The sequence below is a fragment of the Mya arenaria genome, chromosome 8 (assembly GCF_026914265.1).
Source record: "Mya arenaria isolate MELC-2E11 chromosome 8, ASM2691426v1".
Classification (NCBI taxonomy): Eukaryota; Metazoa; Mollusca; class Bivalvia; order Myida; family Myidae; genus Mya; species Mya arenaria.
The window spans coordinates 33,050,498-33,062,555 of record NC_069129.1 but is presented as its reverse complement, the minus strand read 5'-3'; the positions used below and the strand labels follow the sequence as shown (position 1 = coordinate 33,062,555).

At 33.8% G+C, this 12,058-nt stretch overlaps 1 protein-coding gene across 1 annotated transcript in view; it reads right to left on the bottom strand.

The window, feature by feature from the left end:
• Positions 1–1,076: 1,076 nt before the first annotated feature.
• The window catches only part of LOC128243570 (leucine-rich repeat and coiled-coil domain-containing protein 1-like), a 183,808-nt gene continuing 172,826 nt past the window's right edge, over positions 1,077–12,058 (bottom strand). The window contains exons 24-27 of the mRNA XM_052961418.1: positions 9,700–9,794; positions 6,709–6,846; positions 4,716–4,851; positions 1,077–3,535 (exon numbers count right to left, since the gene is read on the bottom strand). Coding sequence (XP_052817378.1) covers positions 3,407–3,535; positions 4,716–4,851; positions 6,709–6,846; positions 9,700–9,794 — 498 coding nt within the window. The 3' untranslated portion in view covers positions 1,077–3,406. The remainder of the gene's footprint in view (positions 3,536–4,715; positions 4,852–6,708; positions 6,847–9,699; positions 9,795–12,058) is intronic.

The following is a 12,058-nucleotide window of genomic DNA, read 5'->3' as shown; positions in this document are numbered from 1 at the left end:
TAGTTGATCGACATTATCATGTGATTTTTTCAATGTATTGTTAAAAGGTCACTATTGTAAGTCCTGGGGGCCTAGTGGTTAAGGCATCTGTCTTCTATTTCTTTCTTGACTCATACGACTTGGGTTAGCACCCAACCAAAAACAAAATACTTTTTAATACTATTATTGTATTTTTTCTGTATTTTCGACATTATAGAGAAAAACAATGATAAATAATTGTTTTCAGATGCATTTCCTTGAAAACTAATTTTTGGACCAAAAACATGAGCGAGTACCTTAGAAAACCAGGTTTTTGTTTTGTGCAATCAAAACATATTTTAGTTTTATTTCTAAATAAAATCAGAAAGTACTATAGACTATGTTTTTATTCCAAGATTACTCACTTTCTGAACTAATGTTGACCAAAAAAGCAATCCCACAATTTGACTTCACATAAGTTTCCTTAACAACACGTTCCTCAATATAATTTATTTTTAACTTAAGTTATTGAGTGGAAACCATTTTTTAAGTAACAGTGACCTTGATCCCACTTACTCCAAAAGTAATTACAAGATAGGTCTTCAAGCTTCATACCCAACAAGTTTCATCAATTACTTTATTCCTAACTGATGTTTTGGAGCAGAAACCATTTAAAGTAACAGTGCTCTTGACCTGACCAACCCCTAAAAGCAATCCCAGGCATTTTTCTTGTTTATACCACAATCCATCAATGCTAACTCAAATCATTGAGCAGAAACCATTTTTCTATTTTTTAAGTAACAGTGACATTGACTCTTCTGAGCTCAAAAGCAAACCATCGTCTGCACATTAAATGTTTTCAAATTAAATTGTTTCGTGCCAATTTCATAACTATAATTTATTTATTGAGAGGAAAACGTTTTTCTATTTTTATTAACAGTTAAAAAGAAAAAAAACTTTGACACTCTTTTTTACAACCGACAATTCCAAACTGATATTTTATTTATTTGAAATGTCTTTTCAAAATAAATTGAAAGGTTAATCTTTAAGACTGTATTGACTTCAGACCAGGTTTCTACATAATATGAAATATACCAACTAAAAAAAACAAAACGAAATAGTTGCTTTAGAATTTATTAAGTTTCTAATTCCAACAGTTGCCTTCACTAATCTGTATACCAAGCATGAGGCAATTGAAAGTATCTACTCTCTTATACATTTGACAAACTTATCACTTTCTAAGATTGAACATTGTTCATTGAATTTGTGATTCTTTCTGTTTCAAAATATATCAGCATTATTTTTCCATTTATGATTGCCCCTTTAGACAATAAACACTCTAATTAATCTAAAGAATCAAAAAGGGAATGTACATGTTTACAAAATACTATTTAAATGGACATTAAACATTTCAAGTAAAATCAACTGGACAGATAAACATAAAAGAAAATATGACAAGAAAATATACATGATTTGATGTAATACTAAGTTATATATTAATGAAATATTTCCAGTAAATGAATTTTGTTGATTTACATTTAATGCCATACATGCATTATATACTAGCACTTTAATCAATCTAATGAAAATCATATTTTTCATACAAATACACATACTTAGGTATGTTTAAACATTTTTTATAAAGTTTAAAAATACTTGTCTGCCTGTTTTGGATATTAATGCAAGCTCTTTAAAAGTTTTTTTCTAAATGTTTTTAGTTTTAAATTTAACATAGGAGTCATTTTCTCAAAGGTTAAAAGTTAAAAAGGGTTTTTCTCAACCTTTAATTAGTGGCACTACAAACATTTTATAAGAGGCACCACATACAATTTATTAGAAGCACCACATACATTTTATAAGAGGCACCACATACAATTTATAAGAGGCACCACATACAATTTATAAGAGGCACCACATACATTTTATAAGAGGCATCACATACAATTTATAAGAGGCACCACATACATTTTATAAGAGGCATCACATACAATTTATAAGAGGCACCACATACATTTTATAAGAGGCACCACATACAATTTATAAGAGGCACCACATGCATTTTATAAGAGGCACCACATACATTTTATAAGAGGCACCACATACAATTTATGAGAGGCACCACATACAATTTATAAGAGGCACCACATGCATTTTATAAGAGGCACCACATACAATTTATAAGAGACACCACATACAATTTATAAGAGGCAGCACATACATTTTATAAGTGGTACCACAAAGATTTAGTAAGTGGCACCTCAGACATTTTATAAGTGGCACCACAAACATTTAGTAAGTGGCACCTCAGACATTTTATAAGTGGCACTAGAAATTTTTTACAACATGTCTGCTACAATGTTTCAACAAGGCGCCAATAAGCAGCACTAAATACTTTTTATAAGTTGCGCTACAAACATTTTTAAGTGACATCAAAAAACTTTTATAAGTAGCACTACAGACATTTTATAAGTGGCAATCTTTTTTTAAAGGAAAAAATAAAGAAATATATATCTACTACAGACATTTGATAAGTGGCACTACAAACATTTCATAAGTGGATTCACATACATCTTATAAGTGGCACCACATACACTTTATAAGTGGAACCACATAAATCTTATAAGTGGAACCACATACATCTTATAAGTGGCACAACATACATCTTATAAGTGGAACCACCTGCATCTTGTAAGTGGCACCACATACATCTTATAAGTGGCACCACATACATCTTATAAGTGGCACCACATACATCTTATAAGTGGCACCACATACATCTTATAAGTGGCACCACATACATCTTATAAGTGGCACAACAATAGTAAATATAAGCTTATAAGAGTCCATGCTACTGGTAAAAAACAGCCTGCGAGTCAGACATTTCTTATTTCCTTATTTTATGAGTTAGTAGCTATCCCCCATATTTCATTCATGCTGAGACCATTTACCATGTCAGATTCTCATAGTTGTGCCCACACAAACAGCTACTGGTAATATTAAAGCTTGTTTAGAACAATTAACTGTGGTTCAGATAAATGTTCGGTTGACACATGACACGAGTCTGTCTTCAGATTGCATGCTTTTGTAGCAATTTACTTCAATATTTCCCCATACAAGCCAATAAAAGGATGTCTCTTTAAATATTGCCACTTAAAACAAATAAAGAAAGAAAAACAATGGCAAAAAACATGGACAGGTTATTGCTTGCAATTTGCGAAAGCAGCCATACTATGTAACATCGAAAAAATACTTAATAGTGTTCCACAACTGTCTATAGATATTGAAAGCAAACTTTTATGTTCACACAAAACACAAAAGATCACTGACTGTCCTACATCTTTATTGTTTAAACAAGCATTATAACCACAATTTGCCATTAGCAGACACATGCTTTACATAGCATTGTATTAAGGGTATGTTTTCAGCCTCCTAGTGGCCCCAATACTGGTTACTGGTACATGTCTGTCTGGAGGTCCGTCATGGCCCTAGTGAGACGCTTCATCTTGTCCTCCATCGCTTTCTTGTTGTTTGTGTGCTCCTGGAGAAGGTCACGCATCTCTTCCTCTACTTCTGCTACCTGCAAATCAAGGATTTCAACTTTTTTTTACTAATGTAATATAAGTTAATATTTTTATTGATTTTAGCTCCAAGAAGCTATTAGTTGATACGAATAAAGTTTGAATTGTGTCCTAAATGTCCCCACCACCCACCCCACTGAATGCTGCCTGGACACAGGAATGGTGGCAAACCATTTCGTTTAAAAGTGCCATAGCTCCGAAGTAACAATGCTTGCAAGAAAAAAACACTTAACCTACTCTTGTAGGTTTTTGGCTACTACTAGGCCTATCCCTGTAGAGATATTTTTCTTTAAACAGATACTAAGTAAGATTTCAAACTGTTTATCTGAAAGCAGTATAGTGTATTGACCTAAACTACATCAAAAACATATAAACTCATTTTTTGTATAAAATATCACCAAACAAATACAGATAATCTTTGTCTGAAATATAGAGTAACATTAATGAAAAATAATCTATTTTTAACAGAGATTTTCCACAAAGATAGATGAGACATATAATACAATTACGTAGAAGGTTAAAGCCTTACTTAGAGGACAGCAACTCATATTGGCCATAGGGCACAGCTCAACATTTGTTTTATAAAGAAAGCCTTGCTTACCATTAACAACATGTTTACCAAGTTTTCTATAGATATATTTGAAAACTGTTAGAATGTCAATGTATATTAATGTGTATGCTTCACTATGACTGTTATGATTCTTCTTTGAAAGACCGACAGGCTTGATGACACACAGCCTTTATTTTGTATCAGATTTCATATCATCAGAACCCTTCCTACATTAATTTTTTATAATAAAGATTGTATTTTTATTTCAAAAGGAATTGTAATATAATTATGTTACAAACATCTACTGGCAAAAACTCATTTCCTTCTTAGGTCAATAATTTTCAATTAATCATGAATGACAGCAACCTAACTAATCATCATGACCAATCATCAAATTCACTAGAACAGCCACACTGACGTTTTTAGGGGAAATGTCTTAAAGGCTATTTTCAAAGCAAAATACAGCCTTCCGCTCATCATCCCACATCTTTATACGAACAAACAATGTAAGTAATATAGAAAAAAGCATAAACTTGTACCTAATTATAGTAATGAAAAACTTGTTTCAATATACAATAAGCTGAGATAATGCATTTCTAATCCTGAAATAATTGAGAAACATTCATTACCCTGAGATAAGCCTGGTCAATTTCCTGTTGTTTTTCCTGTTCCAAGCGTGCCATGGCTTCCTTGTATGACTGAACTTTGTCCTCCAGCTGTCTCCGAAATGCATCATCAGCTGACTTCAGCCGGTCTATGGCAAGACTGGAAAAAACTAGAGCTATCACTGGGTGTGATTAATACCCCCACTACATGACTTTCTTGTAATAAGATGTATCACTGGGAGTGGTATATGCTCCTTGAATGCCAAGTGTCAAAGAGAAGGTATCAGTTAGGTTGATGTTCCTACTATATAGAAATAAGGAATGCAACATCTGGGCAATGATGCAAGAATTCTTTTCAGTTTTTAAAAGCAAAGAATAGTATTTAATTGAGTTGATCTAAACACAAAATATTGTTACTTTTGTACAAATAGTCAATACCTCAAAAGAGTTATGGTTCCCGAGCACTTTACTTTTCCTCAATAAGATCTATCTGTATATGTTTGAAGTCAATACTTCAAAGACATATGAAGTTATGGAGAAAAGTATACTTGTCCAAATGAGGATGGATGGATAGGACAAGGTGATTCCTATATAGCCCACATCACTATGTGGTGGGGGTACAATAATCTCATAATATTGTCAAATAAATAGTTTGAACTTGTATATGTACTTGTAAGTTGTGGCTTCTTCAAACTAATAAACATGTATAATATTTATTCTTAGTATCAAATATGAAGGTTCAATGTATTTAACAATAAATTTCTGCTGAGTTTAAATAAAGTTAACTTGGTATCGCAAGTTAAACTTCAAACAAGTTTAAACATTAACCTCATATTTTTTTTAATCTAGATCTCATGACATTTTTTTAACTCAATAATGGGTCCCACAAACACCCACACATGTATTAAATTACCCTATACTCCGACTTTCTACTCATTTTAAAGCATCCTTCATTGCCTTGCAAACCCACATTTGTCCTGTGATTTTCATCCCTATCCTCCCACCCTGACAACTCTCTGAGCTTGCTCCAGTGCATTGTCCCACCCACAATTGTCCTTTATTGTTTATTCCCTGTTTGCCTTCCTCTGCCTACACACTTGGCAGCATTTAGTACTTTATTACATAATATACATATTAATAAGTACATAATTAACTCACTGTTTCCTTCCACTGAGTACTTACCTGACAACCAGCAGCACCTTGCCCCCACCAACACAAACCGACTATTGGACTCACTAATAATTTCACTTGGCAACCTTTATTACTTACTTGGCAGCATCAAACAACTAACACCATCCACATAAGCATTGCCCCACCCGCATAAACTCACTTCTTGCCTCACGTCAACTTTATTGGAAGCCTCTAGGATCTAGCCCCATCCATAAACTCACAACTTGTCTTCCCTATCTAATCACTTGGCAACTTCAAGTGGCTTACCCAACCATAATCAACTCACTACTTGCACCACTATTTACTCACTTTGTAGCCTCCAGTGGCTTACCCAACCTGAATAATATCACTTCTTGCCTCCCCTAAATACCACCATTTACTCACTTTGCAGCCTCCAGTGGCTTACCCAACCTGAATAAACTCACTTCTTGCCCCCCTTAAATACTCACTCCAGGACCTTGTCCCACCCTCACAAACTTGCCCTCTCAAAATATTCACTTGGCAGGCAGCTAACCCCACCCACATTGAGTCACTACATGCCTCCCCTATGTATTCATTTGGCAGCTTCTTGAGCGGCTTACCAAACTCTCATATGGCCTTGCCCCACCCACAGAAACTCACTACCTGCCTCCCCTGAATACTTACTTGACAGCCTCCAGCACCTTGCCCCACCCACACAAACTCACTAATTGTCTTCCTGAAGCTGAATACTCACTTGGCAGCCTCCAGCACCTTGCCCCATCCACAGAAACTCACTAATTGTCTCCCCTGAATTACTTGGCAGCCTCCAGCACCTTGCCCCACCCACAGAAACTCACTAATGGTCTCCCTGAAGCTGAATACTCACTTGGCAGCCTCCAACGCCTTGTCTCGTTCCTGCGACAGTTTCCTCTCCTTCTTTTCCCATGATTCCTTCATTTCCCCAACTTGGGACTCCAATTGACCAATAAGCTGAGATTTATCCTTCCATCGACTGTTTAATGAACTGAAAATATATTTTAATCCTTCGTCATTATGAACTGCTTTTTTACCCTATATAAAGGCAAAGATTGAAAACTGCAGGATATCAGTGATACATTAAGAAGAAACTTTTAACCCATAATCCTTAGCCAGGCTCATCAAGAACAAAGAAATGACAACAGTTCTTTGATTGCAAATAATCTGTGATCTCCATTTTTGTCAGCAATGCTGTTATGAGCATGGACATATAACTTACTCATTATCATGTATTTAGCAATAAATGTATTTGAAGTTTTTGAATGCAAAGAAAAAAGATCGGCTCTGAAAAAGTTTGGTCTTATTAGCGGGTTGGTCGTAAAAACAGTGTGTTCCCATATAGGGTTTTTACTGACTAATTTAAATCGACATTTACCGGGTATTTAGAATTAAGAAGAGTGTGAATGGGTAAGATTATTGATAAAAGATTGTTTAGTTATTGACATATAACCTGCCGATTCTTAACATGCACTCAGGGAGTATACGGTATTCTGCCAGTTTAAATATTATCGCATAAATGATCCAAGAAGAAATCCTGATTCTTGCAAGCGTTCAAATTAATCTATATAGACACAGATGAAGTTTCCAATCCATGGTTTAATTGTCCCCTATAAAAGTAACCTTTTTTAAAAAAAAATCAGAGATCATTAAATTAAATATAGAACAAAATAGTTTTTTCATAAAACTCCTATACTTCCAACAGGAGGGCCAAAAATTTATAAACAATTTATTCACATCTTTTTTAAATATTGCATCCCATAACTCTAAAACTGTGTTAAACTAATAAAGCTGACATTTGAACATGTCTTGATCAAGCTGTTTTATATGCATTATTTTTCACAATTATTTGTCTGGTCTAGCCCACTCATTTTCTCATCTTTTCATGAGGAATTTCTTATCTGCCAAAAAAAACTTGTCACATTAAATTTAGCTGTGCAAAATTAATTTCTGACTCTTTTATCTCTCTCTCTATTATTTTTTCGTCTTTACCAAATAATTTCTCAGCAAACCCTAGTACTTTCTCATCTTGCTCAAAAAAAATATATTGTATTTCATATTATTTTCTGGTCTTGCCCAATAAATTTCTTTGCCCAATTACTTATTCACTTTGCCAAATTATTTTTCATCTAGTCTTTGTATTTCCTCATCTTTACCAAGAAATTGTTCACCTTGCCAAAAAAATTCCTCATCTAGTCCTTGTTTGTTCTCATCTTGTCCAATTAATTGTTCATCTTGCCAAATAGCATCCAGTCTTGTATTTTCTCATCTTGCCCAATATTATTCATCTTGCCAAATAATTTCCTCATCTAGCCTTTGTATTTTCTCATCTTGCCCAATAAATTATTCATCTTGCCAAATAATTTCCTCATCTAGCCTTTGTATTTTCTCATCTTGCCCAATAAATTATTCATCTTGCCAAATAATTTCCTCATCTAGTCTTTGTATTTTCTCATCTTGCCCAATAAATTATTCATCTTGCCAAATAATTGCTCATCTGGCCTTTGTATTTTCTCATCTTGCCCAATAAATTATTCATCTTGCCAAATACTTTCCTCATCTAGCCTTTGTATTTTCTCATCTTGCCCAATAAATTATTCATCTTGCCAAATAATTTCCTCATCTAGCCTTTGTATTTTCTCATCTTGCCCAATATTATTCATCTTACCAAACAATTTCCTCATCCAGTCTTTGTATTTTCTCATCTTGCCCAATAAATTATTCATCTTGCCAAATAATTTCCTCATCTAGCCTTTGAATTTTCTCATCTTGCCCAATAAATTATTCATCTTGCCAAATAATTTCCTTATCTAGTCTTTGTATTTTCTCATCTTGCCCAATAAATTATTCATCTTGCCAAATTATTTCTCATCTAGCCTTTGTATTTTCTCATCTTGCCCAATAAATTATTCATCTTGCCAAATAATTTCCTCATCTAGTCTTTGTATATTCTCATCTTGCCCAATATCATTCATCTTGCCAAATAATTTCCTTATCTAGCCTTTGTATATTCTAATCTTGCCCAATAAATTGTTCATCTTGCCAAAAAATTTCCTCATCTAGTCCTTGTATGTTCTCATCTTGTCCAATTAATTGTTCATCTTGCCAAATATTTTCTTCATCCAGTCTTTGTATTTTCTCATTTTGCCCAATATTATTAATCTTGCCAAATTATTTCTCATCTAGCCTTTGTATTTTCTCATCTTGCCCAATAAATTATTCATCTTGCCAAATAATTTCCTTATCTAGTCTTTGTATTTTCTCATCTTGCCCAATATTATTCATCTTGCCAAATTATTTCCTCATCTAGCCTTTGTATTTTCTCATCTTGCCCAATAAATTATTCATCTTGCCAAATAATTTCCTCATCTAGTCTTTGTATATTCTCATCTTGCCCAATATCATTCATTTTGCCAAATAATTTCCTTATCTAGCCTTTGTATATTCTAATCTTGCCCAATAAATTGTTCATCTTGCCAAAAAATTTCCTCATCTAGTCCTTGTATGTTCTCATCTTGTCCAATTAATTGTTCATCTTGCCAAATAATTTCCTCATCCAGCCTTTGTATTTTCTCATCTTGCCCAATATTATTCATCTTGCCATATAATTTCCTCATGTATATTCTCATCTTGCCCAACCTTTTATTTTTAACTTGCCCAATTATGTCCACACCTTGCCTATTGCCCATTTATTTTTTCATCTTTTACTTTGTCATCTTAATAAGTAATAATATTCACATCTCTCCAAAGTGTTTCCTTGTCTTGTCATTAAATGATTTTTTTCTTACCAAAGTTCTTATCTTGCCAAATATTAACTTCTCCAATGATCTCTCTGCTTGCCTACCTGTGAGCTCTCCTCGAATCTTCAAGCTCAGTCTGCACCTCTGACAGCTGCTGTTTGAGATCATCTTTCCGTTCTCGCAGTCGCTCTAAAACCTCCTGAAACAAAATGCACAAATCAACAATTAAAATATTATTATACAAAAACTAGATCAAGATTATAAGTATCTTCCATGGCCGAGAGTGTAAGATAGTTTCATTCATACCCGAGCGTAGGGTGTTTTGCGAAACGAGGTTTACCGAGTTGCCGCAAAACACCCTGCGCGAGGGTCGGGATGAACCTATCTTATACGAGCGGCTATGGTAGATGCTTTTTCTCCCAACTCAGTTAAACAAAATTAAGTAAAAATGTATTTTTTGCTGGAACTCTTTTTTGCTTAGTGAAAATAAATGCGTATGGATATGCAATAGCACGTGGTTGTCATGGATATATGCGCAGTGATCCTGTTAATGTTAATAGTCAAATCGGTCTTTTTAAATAGTTCTAAGGAGAATGAAGCATTATTTCTTGAATGGTGCCTGAAAACTGTTTTATGGTGACATCTGAAGCGAGAAATAATTAATAAGCGTTCTAAATATTACCATAAGACAAGGTTTCCTTGATGCTACAGACGACAGTCTTCAACAAGGGAGGTAATTACAATGTGGTAAAAGGAGTTCCATACGGGCATTTTATTTCCGCCCGTGGGCAAGATAAGAATATCTAGCATGGTTAAATTATTGGATCTACTTATCTGAGGTGGGAGAAAAAAAAGGTCCAAATTAAGTATAAACCAATTAATAATTTCAGACATGCAGGGTTTATATCGGAATGTAATTGTGTGAAAGGATTAGAAAATCAATCTGCTCTATACTCAACAAAAGATCTTTCTAGACTAGGTATGGCAGCCTATAATTGAATAGATTAATAACATGATGTTCAAAAATTGTAAAGAGAAAAATTGAGAATTCTGGACATTTGTCCAAACATCTATCTGGTAAACGTCAGTCCAAATATCATACTATGAACCCAGCTTTAAGAGCATTATAAATTAAATTATGTTATGTATTGTTAGGGTCATAGTTCTGTTGAGCATGCGCTGGGGTTGCTGAGAAGTCACAAGTACATTTGTTTATGTTTTCCTTTCAATTTCACCCTGTTGTAAACCCTAAGGACAGACTTACCTTTTTCCTTCAGTTATTTTTAAGAAAATATTGTCTTTACAAAATGAATTAAATGTTTATTATATGCCAAACAACTTCCTTTTCTATATCCAACAGTGAGAATATACAGTGAGAATTGAAAAATACATATCACGCTACAGTTGTTTTCAAACCCATATCAGCATAGTAGCATGTGTTGAGCGATACCTTTTACACACTTATTTGATATTCATTTAATTGTTTGACATTTAAAATATTAAACAAACAATATTTCCTTATTTTGAATGTATTCAATTGCTTGTTTGTGTTTATATTCAAGAAAAAGCACTAAATCATTAATGCGATTGATTTCTTACGTCATTTAAATGGACATTCCAGGAAATGTTGTTGAACATCTAAGTGCAATTTAGTTGGCTTAATACTTAAGTTAATATTTAATTAGAAACTTAAAAGCAGCACATTTGAACCTAAAAGTTATCAAAGAAGACCAGACATGCACCTTGTTACCCTAACGTACTTGACACGATACAGGCCCGCAGAAAAGCGTAGAATCGCAATTTTCCTTAATTATTTTCGCACTGTCTGACATGGAAGTTTCATGATTCCCTAACTTCTCCCGTTTCGTAAAGACAAAAAACCTGCTGTTAAAAACCATACAAACATTTTGAAGAAACACATTGGAACACAATCGAATGTTGGCAAATATCTGTTAAGGGCAGTAAGACATGAAACAAAGATGCTAAGATGTCATGTTCATATTCAAAAGATTCAGAAACATGGTATGTTCATCAAACATAATGCCCCCTGAGCGCCATTTTGCCAGAAACATGTGATAGATTGAAATAAGATTTTTTAAGAAATGCATTGATTATTTATGGTTGCACAAAATGTTCAGCAAGGCATGCAAGACAAACAATTCAAACATGGAATTGGGGATAAAGTTTATATAATAATGTTGACAATGACCGTTACCTTTAATATACTGACCCCCCCCCCCCCCCCCAACCAAACACACACTCAAAATAAAAAAATAAATAATATTAATAATAAAGAATAGGACTCATCTTCAAGTTAAGGCCAAGCTATCACTGAAGTTTCATGTTCTCTAGTCATTGTGCAGTAAATGTTTTCTTAAGACAGTTGACCACAGGGTTCGAATTTAACTTTTTTTGATACTCGCAAATTTTTACGAGTGATTAATTTTTCAACTCGCAAAACCA